Source organism: Cotesia typhae, unplaced genomic scaffold (assembly GCF_013202065.1).
Source record: "Cotesia typhae breed Kobodo isofemale line unplaced genomic scaffold, CoteBio_Ctyphae contig_33, whole genome shotgun sequence".
Classification (NCBI taxonomy): Eukaryota; Metazoa; Arthropoda; class Insecta; order Hymenoptera; family Braconidae; genus Cotesia; species Cotesia typhae.
This window is the reverse complement of record NW_027423741.1, coordinates 3,802,475-3,825,594: the sequence shown is the minus strand read 5'-3', so window position 1 is coordinate 3,825,594 and position 23,120 is coordinate 3,802,475. Positions and strand designations below refer to the sequence as shown.

Below are 23,120 nucleotides of genomic sequence, written 5' to 3'. Positions count from 1 at the left end.
TCATAGTAGGTCTTTTGGCTCCACTCCTGAGTAGACAAAAAACCGACACGAGTATATGGATATGAGAGATTTATGACGCCTATGCTTGTTTTGGCGGGAAACTATTCTTGGATGTGATCATTCGCGGCTTTTTAGGATACAGAATTTTTCTTATTATGATTTTATAAACACATAATTGTAAAATAAATTTTACATTTCAGAATTAAAAAAAAATTGTGCAAACGATTTTTTAAAAATATTTTCTTAGTACTATCAAAAGTGATCAGATGTTTACTGATTACTGTATCATTAAAGTATGAAATTGTTTAACTAAAATTTGGTTACAATTTAAAGCAACAAGAAATCCCTGGTAATTTATCCCTGAGTTGTTTGTAATTTAGTATTCGTATTCGTATTAAGATTTCGGGTGAAATGATGAATGAAATACCTGGAACAACTGATGCATAAAAACAATAAAATACAAAATAAAGCTTCGGGAGCTTCATGTTTATCGAATAACTAAGGCGGATGTTCAGTTTCCGTGTTAATTTCGCCAGTTACAGTCTGATGCGCAGTTGCGAAGGGGATACACGACTCTGCTCCGATGTGTCTCTTTTTTTATTATTATTGTTGTTATTATAATATGTAACGTTATGTTTATTTACTTACACTTGGCTGTATCAGTACTATATTCGGTATTACGTTTATATATAATTTACATCCTAATTTTTAGTGATACACGATGCACTGAGTACAGAAGGTTAAATCCGGTCACCCGCTCACTGCTTTATATTTAAACTTAAACTTGCTTTGTCATTATTTATCGTCTACATTTTACCTTCTACCTTCCACGTAATAATATTACTTCCAGGGTCTTTATTGAATTATACTGCGTCATATTTGTTATGCAACGAGAATTTAAAGAGAGATTGCGTCTATTTCGGAGCTAATTCATTAGATGCGCTCCGCTCGGAATTGAACCCTAACAAGGCAATTTTTAATTTACTAACAAGAATAAGTTATAAGTTACGAGTAGATTTAAAGTTTCTTTTCTTCCATTTATTCACACTTGGTATGGCTTCAAGGACTATAGGGGTGGATTTACCCAGGGATTTTTTGTTGGCTATATATGTATTATACATTAATTCCTCAATGGGGGTTACTTTTGACCGTTACTGTTTTAATGAAAAGGGAAAAAGTACAAAGATATCGATGTACAAGTTCAAAATCATGCGGGTTGATGTGAAAATATACAGAAGTAAGACAGGTGGACAAAACCGTGACCAGTGGGCGTAACACTATAGCTTGGTCATTTTTTTAACTCGTGATTGCGCTACCCCCGCGGGATTGTCGATGTAACTCTTTTAAAAGGAAATTATTCACCCTAGATAACATTACTGTCTGCGTACTTATTTTAACGTATGAATTTTTTTTTATTTTCTCGACCAACATTTGCTTTTAATTTTAGTTGAGGGGTTTGAAAAATGCGAGGTGAATAAACGTAAAATTTTCTTGGGAAGAAATTAAATAATTTTAAGTTGTAAAAAATTTTTTTTTAAAATAGTTCAAAAGGGTTTTTTTTTCCCCATAATCATTTTGGTGTGAAATTTTTTAATTAATTTATATTCTAATATATATTTTTAATATATATTTCAATAATAGTAAAGATATAAAAAATATAAAAAAAATCAGCCAAAAGTTAGCTCTTAAAAAAATATTTTTAATAGAAATTTTATATACTTTTGTGCATTATTCATTTATTTTTTATATTGAAATATATATATATATTTTTTCACGGGGGATTCCACATGAAATTTATAGTACCAATAATTTGTAATTTAAAAATACCTCCCTACCAAACAGGTAACCCATGCTGTCTGATAAAATAAATCCTTATTTGTATGTCGATAAATAGCGGCGGCTCAAAAATATTGTAAACATTTTAAAATTCCACCCACAGCTTCAGCGCTGGGTCATGAACGAAACCGGTCTCTAAACTATTTTCGTGGTTTAACAATATACAAAAAAAGGCACCTAATATAATAATACAATATATGTTAATATAAATACTCCTTACACATACATTTCCCCTAGCAATCCTATTCTCGATTACTTCCGGCAAATTCCCCAGACCGGAACATCCAAGTTCGTGCAGGAAGACCTTCCCGAAAATCCGTACAATTTCTCCTGTCCTCTTCACGGGGGTTCTTAAAAATAAAACCCAAGTCCAATCAAGTCCACACTTTAATTCCCACCAATTAAAAAAATTCATTATTTTTCTGAATTTCTATTCTCATATTCTATTCTCACGATTAATAACAACAATAACCATCAATAAAATTGCATCGCTCGAAGCTACAACGAGCCTCTCACCGCGAAAACACACCTACTTCCGGATGTGACGAATAAATGTGCACTTAAATGAATAAATGAAAGTGCAATTGCAGATACAAATCGATGCGCATTGTTGTCTACGTAATTCAGTAGGAGTAAACGCTGGAAACAATATATACATGACTCGAGTTCTCTTATTACTGTTTATGCTGTAAAATTTCGAGCGTCTTCAAGCTGAAAATCTCCTTAGCAACAGAGCGCAACTACAACAGGAAATCACAGTGCCCAATCTCGATCTCAAAAAAAAAAGTAAACAAATGAAATAGAATACTCAGTCAGAAACGGAGATGGAGGATTGAGGAGATTTAAAAGGCGTGAAGCTCTCGATTAAACAATATCGATTTTGCGCAAGAAAATCTACGACCGTTAGCGCGAAATTTGAAGCGGAAACGATCGACAGCTGACTCAACTTTTCGTTTTAGTTCTTTGTTGCTGTACGTGTATATGTTTCACATGCCTGGATGGTCTATCCTGTTTGAGTGTGCGTTGGCGTCATCCAAAGATGTATTGAAGATCATATAAGACCGTAAACTGTAGCCGCTATATATATATATATATATATATATATATATATATATATATATATATATATATATAGGCGTTATTCACGTAGTATGTATATGGTCTAGAGCCAGAAAGAAGAATAACCATCATCTGTATATCTGGCAACGCCACAAGTTAAGTAAAGAGTGAGCAAGATAAAATTGTAACTCTACCCTTTACTTTGAGTTGTTATTCGTGATCGGTTCCAGCACCTGGTTGCATCTGTCTAAAGCAATCCACCCGATCGTTTGACCGTTACAACTAAAACGATCTCCACAAATAAAATTCGAAAACAAATTAGCTTGAATCTTTTGTTTGGCCGCGGACTATGCGGGGTAGCTAGTTGTGCCATGGTATCATTTTAACGTCGATAAATTTTGTTTAAGATTTTAATTCTGGGTTTGCTAGTGCCTCTGCGGGTTCTGAATTCTTTTATGATTTTATTATCTCAATTAATGTAAATTATGAGATGGGGTGATACGTGGATTGCGGGTGAAGTAAAAGGATTGAAGAAAGAAGACTTATGAACGGACAGAGTAAAGTAAAGTAAAATAAAGTAAAGACACGAGATAAAAAATGAAGAGACTTCAAACGGTAGCCGCCGAAATTCGGGAGCAGATTTCGGGTTTAGAAACACGTTCGAGTCATCTACTCTCCGGCAATCTCTACTTGGGAAACGATCTGCCACGGCGGCATCTCTTTGAAAGCAATACGCTGACTGGTTTTGCTCTGTGAAAATAATGGAACCACCCGCAAATTGTCTTTGAGCTTCCTTGTTCCTCGTTGATGGACCTTGATGCAAGACAAACTCGCTTTTGAGAGAAAGGCACGTTTTAAAAACAACAATACCTCTTTTATCGATTTGTGATTGGAGTTTGTCAACACCTACCTGGTTTAAACGATCCTTGAATCCTTTCGCTAGTAAAGTCATTGGTCATTTGTCATCAACTAAAATTGCATGGTCACTGAAATAAATAAATAAACAAAGTCAATCGAAAGTAAAATTGAAAATTTTTTAAACAAACATTTTAATGTATTGTTATTTTTTTAATATGTTATTTTATATTGTTGTTGATGATGATCTGGATCCAGATGGGATTCAAAAGGTGATTGATCACTCGCTTGTGGGTGAAAAAGGATTTACGGTTCGTGTATACGTGGATGAATTATCCAGAGAATCTGAAAAAAATCTACGATGAAAATGATTGGTGTATAATGAAAATATAAATGTGAATAGAAAAAGGGTTTTCTTAAATGGGCATCGATACGTCCAGCTGCTTAGATAGATGCATGCACATGGTTATTTAAATCCTAGATCCCAGCATGACTGCCGAAAAATTGATTACCAGAATTTCCCAATTTTACATAAAAAAATGTCCATCACACCGTCGGAAACTAGCGCGTTTTTTTTCAATTTCATTTTTATTAATATTTTTTTTATATAATTCGATCCTTGCTTACACTTTGGTGAAAAAAATGTTGCGAGGAAAAAAAAAATCAGAAGATCTTGAAGGACTGAAAAAAATTTAAAAGTCCGTTGGGCTGAAAGACTTATACCTTTAAAAACGTCCGGCACCAGCTGTTCCTCCCACTCTGTATCTGCCGTTTCTCTGGGATCCTGTTGCTATCTCCGGGAAGTATCGCGAGACGTACCATGGATTTTTTAGGGGTTGAGTAGTCGAGTCTCGTAGAGAGAATAAGAAGAGAAGGTGGATGTGGTGCATGTATACAAATATAAGAGCACTAGTTTCGGTGTTTAGTATTTGTGAATCTTATGCAGCTGGATTCTGCTAGAGTAGATCTCGACAACAAATCCTCGTCACGCCCCACGCTTCTCGTCTTCTTCAGCCCCTCAACCTTCGTCTATTCACCTACACCTACACCCACACCTTACCTACACTAGAGTATCTAGTTTTGCTCTAAGTAGATCTATGCTGTCTGTATAGTCGATTCAGGCTACATATGCCGTGCGTGATCTTGATCCTTTTTGGAAAAACGTTATATTCAGTATGGTTCGTGGGGGTATTTAGGGTATTGCTGTTTGAATTTGGGTCTACCAGATGCCTCAGGCTCTGGTAATTAAACATTGGAAATGCTCTTTCATCATTTACAATAAATGAAACACAGATACGACCCTACACACGAATTCCATCAACGGAAATTCGGTTATCAAAAAACATGAAAATTTCATTAATTTTCAATCAAGTAAAATTAAAAAATTTCTCAGTTAAAGAATTTTTTGCTTGAATCAAAACATTAATTTTCATATTAATCAATCTAAAAGCTTCTTCAAGAAAAGATGATAAAAAAAACTACTTTTTCGGCTTTCTAAGTTCATATAATTCCTCATACTCGAATTTAAATCGCTCAGACTCTAAATTTGACCTCACACTTCAAAATAAAATGACTGAGCATAAAAATTCCATCTTCCACAGTAAATTTCCCGCCAAATCAAGATTGGCGGGAACTCGGAACTGATGTTGATGATGAATTCAAGTTAGTAACGGCCGTTGGTCTTTTCGGTGTGCTAGTAGCTTGGAAAGTGGCAGGTGCGAGCCGGCCAGACTTCATTAAACGCAATCCCATCTGCGTCCTCGTGTTTCCAAGACCAAGACCAAGACTCTAGAGCACTCGCGGTCGGCAGGCATTCTTGAGAGGAGAAGTAGAGGTGATGAAGGAATAACCAAGTGAGACAGAAAGCACATTCACCGAGTAAAGTCCATGCACGCAAAAGAGAGGCCCTCTGAGACGCACGTGCACTTCTTTTCTCATGTTAACTTTATTTTTATTTTCGATTTCGTTCTCGTATGACCGTTGAGAATTTTTCTCATGGCAACAGAGCTCGCTGGTTCTCAATTCGCCATTTATCAACACAATCCCTGCATCACACATCACACCTGATAACTTTTTAACCCGCCAAATTGGCTAATTTTGGTGCAGACTACTTAGTTGCCCTTTTTGTCGACTACTCATAGGCTCAAGCCTTTATTACCGGGTCATTTCAGGCGATTGTCTGATTGTCGAAGGAGCACGATGATATAGAAGAAACCAAACTAAAGGGAAAAAATAATAAATAAAAAATGGCGAAATGTAGGACGCGTGCGAGCCTTTTGAGATGTTTGTCGGTAGCTGTTTTGGTATTATGTATTAGTATGAGCATGAGTATAAAGATCTACTCTCATTCTCTTCTCTTCTCTTCTCTTCTCTATTCGCCGGTCGTTCATGTATGTGTCGAAGGAAAACAACAACTAAGAAGATGCCAAGACGGTTGGAGAATTGTTTCTTGGAAGTTGGAGCATGTCGCGTGGCTAGCCGGCATCGTGCGCGTGCCACTTCCTTTACATCCACAAAACGATCCCTGCAGAAATTCAATGATCTCTGTTTTAGTACACTTTTAGCTTCATTTAACTGTTGTATACTCGCATAATATCATACACCCTTCTTCTTCTTCTTCTTCTTAATCATCACTTTTATTCATCTCTTCTCCGTAAAAGTCATTATCGTTCCCATTTATGGCTGTATACTTTTTTTATATAATTACGAGCAGTATCACATATGATTTTGCTTATTAATTTTATAATTAAAAAATATTAAAATTTATTTTCATTCATTTTGCTGGAGATGAATAATTGTACAGATTTGTTTTGGTAAAATATAAATATAGTAGTGCAGGGTTGCCTAGTGTTCGGTAGTGGCCTTTAAAGTTTAAAGGGATCTCTATAGCAGATCCTTTGGGTGCAAGTCCATGAGGTGCTGGTAGCTGGTGGGGTGCGTGAGACGAACAGCTGATAGCTAGCACCTTGGGGATATTATGTAGACTATACGTCAGGTATTACCAGGAATTATTTCCGACTTGGTATTAGTTTTAGAGTCAACATGTCACGTGGGAAAATTATTTTCATATTTCCTCACGGATTTTGTGTTAGTACCGTTTATTTAATATTGGACTACTTTTTTCAAAAATTTACCAGGCCAGGCGGTATCTTTTTATCAGTTTTAATTTTAAAAAGTCATGTTTGTGTCCGTTAGAAATTTTATTTATGAACTACGAGCTAAGAACACCGGTAGGCGCGTTACTAATTAATACTAAATGCTTCTAAATATTTCCAAAGTCGGTTATTTAATTAGCTTCTCTCAAACGGTAACGGTGCGAAATTCCACGGTCTTACACGGTAAAAATCGGAAGTAAACTGATCTTTTTTTTTAGCATCTAAATTAATTTCATTTCATCATTCAGGAATTTCATGAAGTTCTTTATTAAATTCCCGCTTACTCGGCGAATTTTTTTACGTTCTACTGAATGTTGATAAAACAATATTCAGAAGCAGTGACTCACTTTTATCTTAATTTAATAACCGCTCAAAACAAAGATAATATTTCAGTAGACAGTAGAATACACCAGGTGTGAGATGAACTTTTCTCCGAAGAGCCAACCGCTAACATTAATCTTGGCTTGCACAATTTTTAAAAACTAACTTGACACGAGTCTAAAATTGACGTACCTGAATTCCCCGTAGACCATATAATAGACAAGGTGTTGAACCCACACTTAGGACCTCTTAATAGTAGTAGATTTTTTCAAAATTTAAATGCCTGGCCAAACCTTTTTACTTGGCCCGTCTGTTGTCTTGTCTGGGTTTTATTTTCGTTGGAAAACTCCCCATCTAAAATTTACTCCTCAGAAGTAAAACACCTTTGACGTCATAAAAGATCGTCATGTCAGTTTTGAATCCCGCTTAAAATGTATTTCCATAGGATTATTCCTTTTTGCTATTTTGTATTGTAATAAAATTGTTTTGGAGAATTCACTGTACTGAACGCGTCGCATCTGAAGTTTTTATTGATAAATATACAGAATAATAATAATAATAAACAGTTTATACTCTGTAGTCTGTAAAAGAAAACAAATAATAAATTTGTTCTAGCCAAAACTCGACAACAAAGGCTAAGGACTGATATCTACGGCAAAGTTTGTATGCGATAATATTTATACTGTTGTTTAGCCAGCAGCCGAAAGAGAAAATAAAACAATAAAAAATCTATATGCAAGGCGTTTTTCGCTGCTGCACGGCAAAGTAAGGAGACGGCTGCACCTGGCATCTCAAAAATATTTAGCGAGTAAATTTACACTTTACTTACACTATTTTTCGGCACCTGCGATATCAAACTCAGGTAATAATCTTTCCGGTATTAAAGTACATAATAGCTATGATATAATTACAATCTCAACTGCGAATTGCCAACAATAACTAACAGGAATGTTTGCGAGTCGTAAATACGTCTTTTGTAATACATAAAAAAATTTTTTAAATAAACAAAAAACGCAATTACGTATCCAATTAATGAGTAATGAATAACAATCTCAATGCAGTAATGCATGCAGTTATTCGAAATATTCAATTGCGTGTTGTTGACAGTCTGGTATTTACCCATCCGGTTTTGTTAAAAATGACAACACGTTTTACGACATATGGAATAATACTAAATAATAAAATAAATCGATCAACTTTCGAGATAAAGACAATTCATTTATTTGGGTAAAAAATATTTTATTGTCGTAATTAAAACATTAATGTGGCGATAAATTTTCTATTTTCCACATTGTGCTTTTCTACTGAACAGATGGTGTCTTTTTTTTTTTTTTAAATTTATAGATGTTAATATTTATCGTTTAATTTATACTAAAGCCAGATTTTCGAATAAGCTTAAGATTTGTTTAAAATTTTTATTTAATTAATGTTAATATATTGTAATGGGATTCTGGTGACGTAGAAAAATCTATTGTCATGCTAAGTATGAAGAGGTAGAGAATTCCGGTGAAAATTATTCGCAGGAGGGCCCTTTCATTTCGGAGACCCGACATTGAAAAGTTTTCCAACCAATTTCATGGTCGAAAAACAAGCAGTAAATAACTTGTGAATATGAATTCTCAAATTTTTAACATCGATTATTCCATGTCTTTTTTTATTTATTGCCGCTATAAAATTAATGTAAATGAAAATAGAATACCAATTGATCAATGATCAATGAAATTTATTACTAATTATTGTGAGAAATTTAAGCTGATGCACATATGGTACATTTTTTTGATGGACCCCCAGTAAATATGTTCCCACAATAAATTAAGCGTTGGAACTCGATACGAGAGAACAGACGAAAGCCGGAAACAAACAAATAAAAGGAATGTTTACCTGGACATTTTTACAATCTAACAATTGCTCGGTGGACGTCTTCGAATGTTTTATTTTTTAATTACTCGGTGAATCCGTGGCATATGTTATCAAGTATGATATCCAGGTGCTAAATGAGGGGTGTGTCCGTTTTCAATTGTATTTGAATTTGTTACTGCATTGTCATGATAGAGATCTGTTTACCGATTAGGATTTTGCAAATCATAGTCACAGCAGTCTATCCTTGTTTGTTTTGATGAGTTAAATATTTAAAACAAAAATGATGCTTGACTTTATAGTTTTATAAAAACATAAGAGAAAATCGATATTTCTAACGGTTTTGGAAAAAAAAAAAAATAATTGCACTTTTATGACGTTTTTGAGCTCTTCGATTTTTGCAAAACGGGGTAAAACCAATAATAACTTTCCCATTTTTGAAAATTTTCAATTTTTTTAGAGGGAAGTTAAAAAAACTATCACGAAAATTCCAATTTATTGGGGATGTATCAAAAACTTTCGCACGGTGATCGGCCAGATGACGCGATAAATACAAAGTTTACTCTTTAATAGGGTAATTGGGGTGGGCGTACCCGTGACGAGTATTTAGGTACAACGGTTATAGATGAAATTAGTTGCTTTGTAATGAAATGAAAATTCATACTGTCTTTTTTTCCCACGCCGTAACTGCAATTTTTTTGAAAAAGTTTTCAATAATAAATTAATTTCAAATTTTATTTTGGGTAGATAAATTTAAATAAAAAGATATTAATTTTTTAAAATTGCTGAATCCAAAACTATAATTTTATTACATAAAATATACAATATAATTTATTATCAATTAATTAAAATAACTATCAACAAAGTTAACATATAAGTATCAAAGAAAATTAGTATGCGTGGTAGTAATTTTTTTTTTTTTTTTTTTTTTTTTTTACAAATACTGTCGTACCATAAAGCAAATAATGCCACTATATAATTTTCTTTGGTTTATTCAATATGGCAATGATGATGAATTAATCTTTAAATTACTGTCATAACTTATTGCCTAGTACGATTAAAAATATATTATAATAATCTAAATTTATATAACATTCAATAAATCATTTGTGCTATAACATAGATCAAAAAAACAATTTATAAACTAAATAATAGTTAACGTTAATCATGGCAGATTTGCGCTAGTTCTTTTACTTTTCTTCGATATAAAGTATAAAATAACGCAAATTATCACAATAGCCGCGGTCAATCCTCCAATGATAGCTCCTACGTTTACAGTAACTTCATTTCCACAAACGTGAGCTACAAAAAATTACTATTAGTTCAAATTCTAACATACACTTATCAACTTATTATCAATGATAATTTTTTTATAAATTCAAAATTTGTTTTAAAAAAATACCTTTTCTAAGAGATAAGTCTTCTTTGGTATTGAATGCTATCAGCGCAACATTCTTCATCGACAGAGTAACGTTAGGAGTATGGACATCCGTACGTTCATCACAAATTAAGTATTCTGTTGAAATGTTTGCTTCAAAAAGACTCAGACGTTCGATCGATTTTTCCTTCAAGGTCGTCTCTGTAAGATTAACCAAATTGAAATCAATTGAAGTTCACATTAGCAATTAAAATAAAAAATAAGATATTAATGATTTTGAAACATGCTTACTCAGCGCATAAGGGAAAGTGGCGTTATCAAGGTAAATATTTGTCTCAATATTGTCGAGATAAGCTTTGCTGTCTTTGCTGACGAAATTAAAGACAATAGAGTTCATGCCAGTTTCATCGCTATCAACATCTCGCTTAGATTTCGAAAGTTTTTCGTTTTTCCACTTCAGTATCATCATTGCATCGGTGTAACTACAAGTACCTTGAACTTTTGCTGTCGTTGGAATAGTCATACTTCCATTAGCCATCTAGAAAAAAAATTCGTATCAAAAAAATAATCGATGATTTTTTTTTTTTCTTTTAAATCTAACAAAAACTTACGGTATGGTTAGCCATCTCATAATGAACTTCCAAATTCATTACAGCACTCATAAGTAAGCAAGGTATTTTAGTTTTTGGATCAACGACGACATATTTATACTGGAGTGAATGATCAGAGCTCTGGAGCGATGAATTAACAGCCAAAGTTGTTGGATGAATTTCCATTTTAGTTACAATATCAGTTGACTTTTCAAAGGGAGTCGATCCGTCTTGGGTTGCATTGGAAGAGGAGTTACTACTTGCGGTTGCGGCCGCGGCAGAAGTTACTTCAGCGGAAGAATTGGAAGCTGTTGAATTATCGGCATCAGAAGTTGATTCGGTTGATCCAACCAAATCTCCTGAGCTAGCTTCAGTAGAATTTCCATCTGGTGAAGCAGTTGAACTTAAAGCTCTTGTTGTAGCTGAAGAATCAGAGCCTCCTGTAGTCGCAGTTGAATTTGAGTCTTGAGTTGTGTTGGAAACAGCTGTAGTTGAACTGAGATCTGGTTCTGCAGTTGAATTGTTAGCCTCCAAAGTTGAGCTTTCAACAGTAGAATTATTGGAACGTGTTAAGTTGTTAGTGTCAGTAGAATTTAATGCTGTAGAATTATCAGCGAGAGAATCGGTTTCATTTTTAGATAGATTTAAAGCAGCTTGTTTATCGGCGGCTGTTTGATAGAAATCCAACATAAATCCGGACATGTTTAGATGGTTCAACAATTTGTCATCAGTTTTTTCTTTATTGGTAGCAGAAGCCGCTGTTTTTTCTGTTAATTGAGTGGTAGGCTCAGCAATTCGCTCAGAAGTGGTATCTTCTTCTGTAGAATGATCAGAAGGAGTTGTAGGGTTCACTGTTGCATGGGATTTTGAAGTTTTATGTTCTACTATTGAGTCAGCCGTCAAAGTAACTTCTTCAATTCCAGAATCAGCTGAAGGGCTAGTTTTTTCTTCGGTTAGACTAGAAGCTGTCATATTCGCTGTTGGTTTAGAAGTTGTATCTTCTGCTGATTTAGCTGTAGTTTTTTTTGATGAAGTGCCTGTTGAATTAGCAGTACTTTCCGCCGTGGCATTAGAAGCTAAACCATTACTTGGGATAGTGGCTTCGTTTATAGAATTAGTGTCATCAATTGTATTTTCTACTGGAGATTTAGAAGTTATCTCAGAAGGAAGAGTTGTCGCTCCTTTTTCAGAATCAGCGCTGGAAGTTGAACTATCAGCTGGAGTTGTGGTGTGTAAAGATGAATCGGAAGTTGATTCTTCTTTTGTAGAGCCAGTACTGTCAGTTGTACCTTCTACTTTGGATTCAGAAGTCTTTTCTGTGGGTTTGCCATCAGCACTTGTACTCTCTGTCGAGTTACTAACAGCAGTTAGATTTTCTTTTAATTTGTCTTTAGAAGTGGTAAGTTCTACTATTTCGTCAGCAGTGATAGCTGTGGGATCAATTGTTGAATTCAAACCAGGAGTCATACTTTCGGATGTTGGAGTAGCAGTTGAATTATCGTGAGGAGTTTTCTGTTCTTCTGTTGAATTAGTAGAAGGAGCAGTTGCATTATCTAAAATCGAATCAACACTTCGAGCAGTTATTCCATCAGTTAACTTAGGATTGGAAGTTGTATTTTCTGCGGTTGAATTAAGAGTTGGAGGTACTGCTCCCTCTGTCAAATTGAGATTTGTAAGTTCAGCATCTGTAGAATTAAGAATTAAAGTTGTTCCATTCGTTGAATTAAGATTTGTAAGTACAGCATCTGTAGAATTAAGAACTAAAGTTGTTCCATCCGTTGAATTTAGAGCAAGTTCCGTTGAATTGAGAGTTGTAGGTACTGTATCTGTAGAGTTAAGAATCGGAGTTGTTCCATCCGTTGAATTTAGAGCAGGATCCGTTGAATTGAGAGTTGTAAGTACTGTATCTGTAGAATTAAGAGTCGGAGTTATTCCATCCGTTGAATTTAGAGCAGGATCCGTTGAATAGAGAGCTGTAGGTACTGTATCTGTAGAATTAAGAATTGGAGTTGTTCCATCTGTCAAATTTGAAATAAGTGTCGTTGCATTGCCTGTAGAATTAAGACTTAAAGTTTCATCTGTGGAATTTGAAACAAGTGTCGTTGCATTGCCTGTAGAATTAAGAATTGAAGTTAAATTCGTTGAATTAAGATCAAGTGTCGTTGTTGGATCTGTAGAATTATCACTAGGAATTGTTCCATTAGTCGAATTGTTAGCAAGAGTTAAATTTTTATCGAGGGCTGTACCATCTAAAGTAGAATTAGCAGGCAAGTTAGTACTTGTACCGTTTACATTTTCTGTTGAATTACCATCAGAACTTGTTATTCCTTCTACTAAATTGGTAATAAGTGTCGTTGCATTTTCAGTAGAATTACCACCAGGAATTGTTCCATTTGTACCATTGTTAGCAAGAGTCGAATTGTCTAATGTGGAATTTCCTTCAGGAGTAAGAACAGCTTGAGTCGTTGGACTGATTCCATTCGTATCATTGAGAGCTAATTCTGTAGAATTTCCGTCTAACCCAATACTTGTTAACGTTGAGTTGGAATCAGTCGCGTTCGCGAGTAATGTTGAATTGTCACTAGTCGCATTCAAAGAAGTTACACTTGCGATTGGTTCATCGGATAATGTTGTACTGTTATCAGCTGCCACTATTGATGATAGAGTCGAGTTTTCACTGATTCCATTTCCTGGAATTGTTGAATTATCTACTGTAGTTGTTCCATTTACTAATCCTCCAGTAGTATTCGTCAAACTTGATACTAGTGTAGTAGTATCTAATGCTGTTGAATTGCCATCAGTACTGTTAGACACAGCAGTTGTCGCTGATGGTGAAGTGCTTAATAAATCGCTTGGATTTGATACACTTAACTCTTGTTCCAGAGGAATAACTCCAGGAGGTGTCGGTGTAGAATCTGCATTTTTAGCGTCTTCTGAAGATGTTACTGCAATCATTTAATTTTATACTCAAAAAATTTGTTTCTATGAATTTAAACGTAAATAATAATTATTAATGATACTTTTCTAAAATTTGAATCTAGTGACTCATTTTTTAACTTCCCGCTAAGAAAATTGAAAATATTTTTTTTTATTAAAAATAATAATCGGAAGTTTCTTTCTTTTTTTTTTTTTTTTTTAGTAAAGTATCGGTACATTTATGTTTTCAATTTACTAAGACCACCCAGCTGCATCTTTAGAAACAATTTAACAGGTCATTTATCATTTATTACCCAGGGTTTTGTTTTACCAGAAAAAGAAGGTTGCTCAAGATTCAAAATTTAAATTTTTATTTCACAATTATCTTTTACTGGTGCGTCATAATTACGTCTGTAGATGATAACGTATCAGTAAAAAAAACCACCGTAGGAAAATTACCTAACAAAATTAAATAGATAAGAAATAATTTTAAATTTCTCAATGATTTTGAAATTAAATTTATAACTAAAATTTTTGTTTTAAAATAATTGCAGCTTAAATTAATTATTTTAAGTAAAGTATTGAAAAAAAAAAAAAATCTGTTTCGTTCCAATCGACTTGATAATTATGAAACCGGCTGCTTTATATAATCGTGCACACAAATATAATTTCGTCCAAAAATAAAATTATGTATACAACCGTTAATTATTATTACAAATGATTCGAATTACTGCACAGTGTAAGAATATTTTTTGTTATTTCAATTACAAAAAAAATTTTTTTTTTTTTTTATTTTAAGTATGACAAAAAGGTTTTTTTTTGGACTAAAATATGTTGAAAAATTTTAATTAAAAAAAAAACCATACCTTGGAAAATAAATACAGAAACAATGAGTACTCGTTTAAACCACATTATTTTCAGCCAAATAAAAACTAATGTACAATTTTATAAAATAATCTCAAAACTTCATATCACCACTAGTATTAAAGTAAGTAAAAAAAAGTAACTAAAAAATAAAAATAAAAAAATTGTATATTTAAATCACTTTTCACTTAGGTACTCAGATTACTAACGAATAAAAAATGATAAAGATCCGAGCTTAAATAATATAAGAAATTGGATACGGCCGATTAAACGGTTGCGGAAAAACTGAAAATATTCAGGTGTAGTAAGACCAAGTTATGGAAGACCAGCCCGTAATGCTCAATATCATAACTCCCCCCTCCAAATGACTAAATTTAAGCAATATTAAATTTAAAGCATCATTGCGACGCTGATTGTTTATGCTTTTACAGATAGTGTACTTATATCACACATTCAAACGTAAGTTTGTCTTTATATTATTACAGTAATCCATCATACAATACATTACTTTCTATCGAGTGTTATTTTATACCACTTGATCGTAATCTAAATCCCATTACGCTCAATTTAATTGTCGTCTACGTGATTTATTGCCCAAATAATAATTAAAGATATTTTACTTCATCATTTAACATATTTGATTTAACTGTTTATCAAAGAAAACTTAACTTTTATATCTATTGTAAATATTTATTTAACACTAGAGCAATTATAAATTTTTTACTTATTATTCCGAAGTTGTACCGATAATTATCTTGTAATTTTTTCGGGACATAATACCTGTGATTAGGTACATTGACAGCAGAAAAAAATTTATTCACTTGTGGGGGATGATTTTGGGGTTTAACATAAACTTATATCATGCGGTGAGCCATAGTCGCAACTTGCAACGTATATATCCCGCAGTATAAATCGGAAGTGGTTTCACGCACTAACTAAAAGATATATGGACACACATATACTTTAAAACCGTGACATAGTATTTTATCGGTACACGAAACCCGAATGTTAATCACAGCATGGTGATTAAATTTATTATTATTAAAATCTACCACCTGGTTAATTTAATATAACATACATATAATACCCAATTTTTGTTCACAGTCGGGTCTATATTGTATTAGTGATTTAAAAATTAAAATTCAAAATAATTTTTCTTTTTTAATTATTTTCACAAGAAGGAACACATTTTTTATATTTAGAATATATTAAATTCTTATAATAAACGATAACTTATATATTTTACGAAATTTAAAAAATATTTAAATATGTTTAGCACACCTGATGTAATTTTAAAATTTATCCTTGAAATAAGACTAACAATTGCAGACATTACTTGAATTACGAGTCGGTTCTTTCAACTCGTGTTGATATATCATTTGACATTTCTTATATTTTCGTAGCCTTGACGTAATTTCATTTCACCAAGAATTGTAAATATCATAATTCAATATTTAATATAAGTATTTGGTTAATATTATCAGTTACTATTTATAATTTTGTCAACTACTCTATTACCTTTCTTACGAGTTGTAGATTATTTTTATTTAGCTGTATGTATTGTAATAACGTATAAGTAATGAGATATATCTTGCATCCCGGTTCTTCTTTTCATACACTCAACCGATTACAATCAAATTTCGTAGAGATTACATTAATTTTTCCACACCCAGCTGGCAACTCCCTTTTTCATTTTAAATAATAACTTATGTATCTTGTAATGGAATTCGAACTTTATTTTTTTATCGGAATTAAGTCCATGCTTTTGAATACAAACTTTTATTCGTAAGTTATTTATAAGTTTTTTTTTTAATAATCAATATATTAAAACAATATTAACAACCTGGATATTCCAGAAATTTTTATTGAATTTAATAAACCAACTAAAAAAAATTAATAAATGTGTAATTTTTATGTTGTAGGTTCAAAAATGAAGAATTGTTACAGAGATCGACATTGCTGCAGATATGTGAGTTAATTTTTGATTTTTATTTATTTAAAAACTTATAATATTTTTAAAACTTGGTCTCAAACGAAATTACTTAATGACTTAATCATAAAAAATAACTTATCATTTTTTAAATATTAAAATTACATCAAGTCTATTTTTTTAAGAAATTAACTTTATTGTTTTTCGTTAAAATTTGGAAAAAAATATCAGGTCCCATCTGTTAGAAAAAAAAACTAACCGAAATCTAATAGAGCCTCGCATTAAGTTTTTTCCAAAAACTGTCCACAATAGTCACAAAGATGTTCCGTCTTTAGAAACTGCTGACGCTATTAGGACAAGTCGTTAAACCGCAATTTTGAATGTTGACCGAAGCCCAATAATCCTCGGCGAGAATTCTTTGTGACGTTATCCAATACAACTATCATGTTGTTTTTTTTCGCTTAAAATATCCTCAGCGGGGAGACTCGTTAAATAAAATCACCCGAAAATGTTGTTGTACATTATATAGCAGTGCAGAACATTTATAAAAATCCAGCTGAACATCTAATCGCAACAATAAAAGTACACATTTAGAATACTGTTTTTAAAAACTGATAGTCATCTTTTCGACGATTGATCCAATCTTATTTCAGATGATTCTGTTCAATGAACCATCTGCATCTGCAACAGTCATAATAGTACCCCTTTTTCTTTTTTTGCTTACGGGCCGATGGTTAACCACAATAGTGTACAGAATCAAAAATACATTTAATATCAGCACTTAATTGCACATAATTACAATCTAAAAACGGGGTATTATCTCCATCATTCTTTATTATTAAAGGCAACAATGCTGTTGCTGATAATCATATTTTTCACGAGCAAATAAATTATACCGTGGACACGAGCCTAAAGTTATCTTGTCCACTAATCGACCATTGATTACATTGCATATATTAATACACACAATAAATTTTGAAATATTTTATTTTACTGGCAATAACTGGAATAAATAAAGCCACGAGCTTGATATTTACAATAAATTTTCAATTTTGAAATATATCTTTCTCTTTATTTTTCTTTCGAAAATATTATTTTAAAATCATATCTTTAAATAAATTCGATAATAATATTTTATCTGGTTGCATTACAAAATAATTAATGTGGACTTTGATGAGTAACTAAATCGACAAGTGTCGCGGTGTTTTTTATGGTTTAAAAAAAAAAAAAAAAAAAAAGTATAAAATAAAGGACGGTATAGTATTTAGTATTGATTTTTTATAATAACGATCAGCTTTCTTCTATAGCTGCTCGGTTATTTGAGAGGACACCATACGTCACTCGTGACGACCTGAGATGCTTCGTGTCGAATTTCTCAGTGTCGTCTGCTCTCCGTAATATATTTTTGCGTTTACAAGCTTCTTCATCCTCTATCTCCAGTTATTTATTAAGTAATGGTAGAGTCTTACTTGATATACTTATACTTAATTAAACTTAAACTTATACTTCCCGATTACGATGCCCGTCCTTTCCATCGATGGACATCGCAGATATCCGATTTCGATGAATTTCAGTGTCCTCAAATCCCAAGATTGGGTCGTTAATAATTAGTAATCCATTAGGACTTCCGGAAACCGTTAACTTGTTTTTAAAATAATTTAGTGGGTACAATACTCATCGTGTCTATGTATCTAACGCTTATTTTTGTCATTTTATAGCGATTAAAAGTCTATTTTGACTCAAAAAAAATTTTACTGACCATAAAAAAAATTCTTTACCTAAAATATTTTTTTTTGAAGAAAATAATTTTCAATAAAAAAATTCATTAAAAATAAATAATCTTGCCTATTAAAAAGTTTATACTTTGGCATGTACGTAATGTAAAGCGTGAGTCACTACCAAAACACTTGATAATTTATGAAAAATGTTTATTTGTTCCAAATAAAATTTTTTCAATATTAATTATCATTATTATTTTTTTTCTTAATATTATGATTATAATACGTGAATGTCTGCGTTGAAAGATTAACTGCTGAACATATTATTTATCATCAACGCTCATTTATTGTTAAACAAAAACTTCCGTAGCGTATTTTATATTTTTTAACATATACATACACACAATACTCAAACTCTTGGACATAAATAATAACACAGACACATTAATCAAAACATGTCAACTATATTTCAAGGTTTTTATTTTTTTTTTAAATTTAATAAATTCAATAATCATATACAACGCACGTGTTTTTACATATTATTTGCTTTATTTTAATACACGGAAAAATTTATTCGGTTTTTCTTTAATCTCATTTATTATCTCCACCTGGAAGCCCGAGCCAAAAAGAAATGTCATGGATTTAATCGCCTCTGTTTTTCGGTGTAATTATAAATTATAAAACCGGTAATACACCAGCCCCAAAATAAATTTTCATTTTTTTGATGACTAATTTTTTTTTTCGGGGAAAGTTTGAATTGAACTTTACTACCTGTAAAGCGGTGATTAGGATGTTAATATTCACGGATGTGGTTTTACATAACCGAAAGGACACCAGGGGGTGGCACGGTTTGGTGAATTCAGCGTACTCACAAATTGAAACAAGGGTTGAAATCAAAAACAATAATAGTAATAATAACAATATAATTTATAATGAATATGGTAATATCACATGCAATACATAAAATAATGATTTTGCTGTGTGTAGTCGAGCATCGTTCCTCTTCCTCCCTTTTACTATCTATATATATTCATATTTTAATATATATTATGGAGCTAAAGTTGGCGACGTAAAACGTTAAGTTTGAAACAACCCCCGGAAACAAAAGTTAAATAATATAAGTCCCACGAAAAGGTACTTATGTATTCTCAAAATAACCACTCCATGAAATGCTAATGCAACAGATTATGATTTTTATTTTATTTTTTTATTTTACTTTTACTTTCATTTTGTCTCATTCTTTTTTTTTTTTTTCATATTTTTTATCTTGATTACTGTTATTTTTTTTTTTTATTTTATCAATTTCACATTATCGCGAGCAAACAAACAAACAAAAAAACAACTCAATGTTTCTTTTTCGATAAATTAATCACAGGAAAATAAATAGCAATAAATTTTAATTAGAAATTTTGTTAAATAATAATAATTATTTTAATAATTTAAAATTGACGAGTGTACTTAAACAAAAATTCAAATAATTTGTATGGAAAATAAAAAAAAATAATTAACGACGTGAATTTTTTGTTTCCGTGCTATGCATTAATTATAATTGAATTTATTTAACAAAATTAACATGTAATTTCTCTTGTCTACAATTACTCGAGTGTTAACTCGGTTTCTTTTATTTAAACATTTATCGAGGCGAAAACCAAAGGAGTCAAGAGAACAATTAGCATAAGCACTTAAGGTGCATACATATTTATACATTTATATTTACTCACAACTCGCACAAAAAATGAGATTTCTCGGGTGATTTCTCTGACATTTCCTCGCACGATCCACGGAAAAAAGTAACATATTTTTTCGTTAAAAAACTTATTGCATGAATAAATTAAGTTTGCGTTCTTTGAATTCACCAATTATTTTAATTTATAATAATAATAAAAAAATAAATAAAATAAAGACAGTGCAGAAGCGAAAAGTTGAAAGAGTTCACCTGCAAACAATAAAAAAAATAACTACACTTAACTTCCTTTTTGTTCTTGTACAATAGTGCAACAATAAAAATAATAACTGCAAAGAATAAGAATAACCGACCAAATTTATGCCCCGTAAAAGTCCGCACTTGTATATTACAAGCGTACAAGGGTGTCTAACACTTAAACCTTAACGTAATTGTCTTGGGAAAAGTTACTGCCGTACATTAGAAGAAATATTTCAAACGTACAAATTCATACATCGATTCCATAGATCATAAAACACGTACGATAGGTATTATATACGATTACATACGATTATTGTTTATTATTTTATGTATGATATATCATTAAAAATAAGAAATTGCCCGTGCATTCACCGTTGGTTAAGTCCGAAATTTTTTATTTTGGTGAAAGAATTTAAAAACAGTTAACGAGTAGATAAAGTATCTTACCAACGGAATTTTATGCTCGATTAGCTCAACGTTGGGGGGATCTACGGATGGTCGGCAATCGTTTCCAATTATTAAAACCGTAGACGGGTAAAGCCAAGAAAGTACATGGGGGTCGCCGTAAAAAACTAGAATAAATTTTATTGTAGATAAAATTAAATAGGGTTACTTTAACATTTTTGACGGTTGATAATCAATTTTAAGACAATATCATAATTTGAAAGTTCATTTTTTATTTTGCACTAATTAATAATTGTATTTTTACTAGTAAATTAATGGATTAAATTTTTTTTTTCATCGTAAACTAGCGAACTTTATTTCTATTTATTTTTACTGAGAAAAACAAAATTATTTTCCTGAAAAGGATTTCAGGGCTCAAAAATTTATTGAAATAAAGACATTTTTTAATTTATTACACAGTAAAAAATTTCCGTCGTTTCGTAAAAAAAATGTTATGGACTTATTTTGTTTAAAATATATCAAGCGTTTACCCAAAAATTAAACAAAACTGTTTATTCGTCATGTATCTTACACGATTTGTGTACAAAATGACGCAAAATATTTTACTGTGTAATTAAAAAAAAATTGTTTTTATCTTTATCAATTCTTCAGGAAAGAACATATAATTATACCGAGTATTACCCAGAAAAAATTTTCTTAATAGCAGTATTTTTCCATCAACATAAATCTTAAACTTACACTAGAATAACTTGACTTATAACAAATCGGTAGACGGTCAGTCATAAAATTGGTCGTCGGTTTTTCTTGATCTCGAATTTTTTATACAGAACACGTCAAAAGAGAAGTAACTGTCTTGCAGTTGAGTTTATTATCACTCTATCAACTAGTTTGTAGGTCAGAGCTTTTTTATGGGTATATTAAAAGAACCAATAGATGTTATAAAGAGCCATTAGTTCCATGCTGGGGGCACGAAGGCCATATGGACATAAAACATAAAATATAAGAAGCAATACTTGTAAAAGAAGTTTATTAGTCTCAGGAGCAGTCAGGTGAGACCTTACTAGCAATATCGAAACCCTTCAGGGTGCAACATCCCAACTCCGCTAATAGGCTTGAAATAATTCAAAAAAATTATGTACTTCATTTTTAAATTCATAAAACTTATGATCAAGTTTTGTAGATACGTGCAAAAATTAAATTATTTCACTTTAAATTGTTGTGAAGAAATGTCCCGCATAAATTTTCTTTCATGGTGGCTTCTAGCAGTCACGACGAGGTTGTGAAATTGATTGATTGAGGAAGCAGTAGCAGGGAATTAAAAAATTCTGTGGGATTTAGATAAATTTCATTGTTTTAGAGGAGAATAACAATTAGTTTTGTGTATAACGGAAATCTGAAACGACGGTTTACCGCCCGCGACAATACCGTGACGCATTGTGTATTGTGAACATGCACCTGCGTTTTATGATTCTTAAAACGGAAGGACTCCCACGTGTGTACACCGTTCACCTGTGTTTTATTTTATTTCAATTCATTTTAGATGTACCAAAAAATTTATCCAATTGTTTTAGTTTAACAAATTATTCCACAGCTTTTTTTTTTATTTCTACTTTATCATTATTATTCTGAAAATGAACGTCATTAAATGAAATAACTTAGCAATTTATATGAAACATTAATAATTTAATGTACTAATAATATCCGTTTTTTATAAAAATATTTATTTAAATTAATATTGATTTTAGTAAACAAATAAATAAAAATTAACGGATTTAAGTATTTATTTCAATCAATAAATTTGAGTTCCGACTGAAAAAGCAAAATTTATTTTATTTATAGCTGATACAATTTGATTTAATATTATTTATATCAATTTTTTCATTGATTTATGCAACTACTCACTAGATAATTATAATTACACTTTTGATTTAAAATTACACTTCAACAAAATAACTTGGCAGTTTCGAGAGATTGAGAACTTTCATATCTTTTATTGCTAACTTTGAATATTTCATTTATGTAAAGTAGATAAATTTAATATCCTTTTGAGTTGTGAGCGATATTTTAAAGTGTAAATTGCGTTTTTTTCTTTCAATGTTACGTTGTTTTTGACAAGAAAACTTTATTACCGGTTTGTTATAACCACCGTGTATTTTAAACCAACAGCAGGTTATGTCACTTTAGATCTACCGCGAGGTATAAATTTTAAACATAATTCATTTTCTAAATAAAACAATATAAAAATACTAATTTAAAAAAATAACTTGGATTATTTTTTATACCAGCAATAGTTTCAATAAAAACATAAATTT

At 31.6% G+C, this 23,120-nt stretch overlaps 2 protein-coding genes across 2 annotated transcripts in view; one reads left to right on the top strand and one right to left on the bottom strand.

Annotated features, from left to right (window-relative positions):
• Positions 1-23,120, top strand: part of LOC141526177 (uncharacterized) — an 83,275-nt gene that overhangs the window by 21,342 nt on the left and 38,813 nt on the right. Inside the window, exon 3 of the mRNA XM_074241013.1 lies at positions 16,754-16,800. The gene's annotated coding sequence lies outside the window, so the exon portion shown is untranslated. The remainder of the gene's footprint in view (positions 1-16,753; positions 16,801-23,120) is intronic.
• LOC141526266 (uncharacterized) lies at positions 9,990-15,122 on the bottom strand. The gene is made up of 5 exons (XM_074241175.1): positions 14,834-15,122; positions 11,073-13,996; positions 10,753-10,999; positions 10,486-10,662; positions 9,990-10,385 (listed from the first exon to the last, which is right to left on the bottom strand). Exons 1-5 carry the CDS (start codon positions 14,877-14,879, stop codon positions 10,249-10,251), a joined length of 3,531 nt encoding a protein of 1,176 aa, XP_074097276.1. The 5' UTR covers positions 14,880-15,122; the 3' UTR covers positions 9,990-10,248.

Bases quoted from the DNA above. Each gene is read 5' to 3' on its own strand.
- LOC141526266 (XM_074241175.1), bottom strand. From the start codon at position 14,879: ATGTGGTTTAAACGAGTACTCATTGTTTCTGTATTTATTTTCCAAG. The intron at 11,000-11,072 runs GTAAGTTTTTGT...TTTTTTTTCTAG, and splicing joins ATGAGATGGCTAACCATACC to ATGGCTAATGGAAGTATGAC. The intron at 10,663-10,752 runs GTAAGCATGTTT...TTAATCTTACAG, and splicing joins CACTTTCCCTTATGCGCTGA to AGACGACCTTGAAGGAAAAA.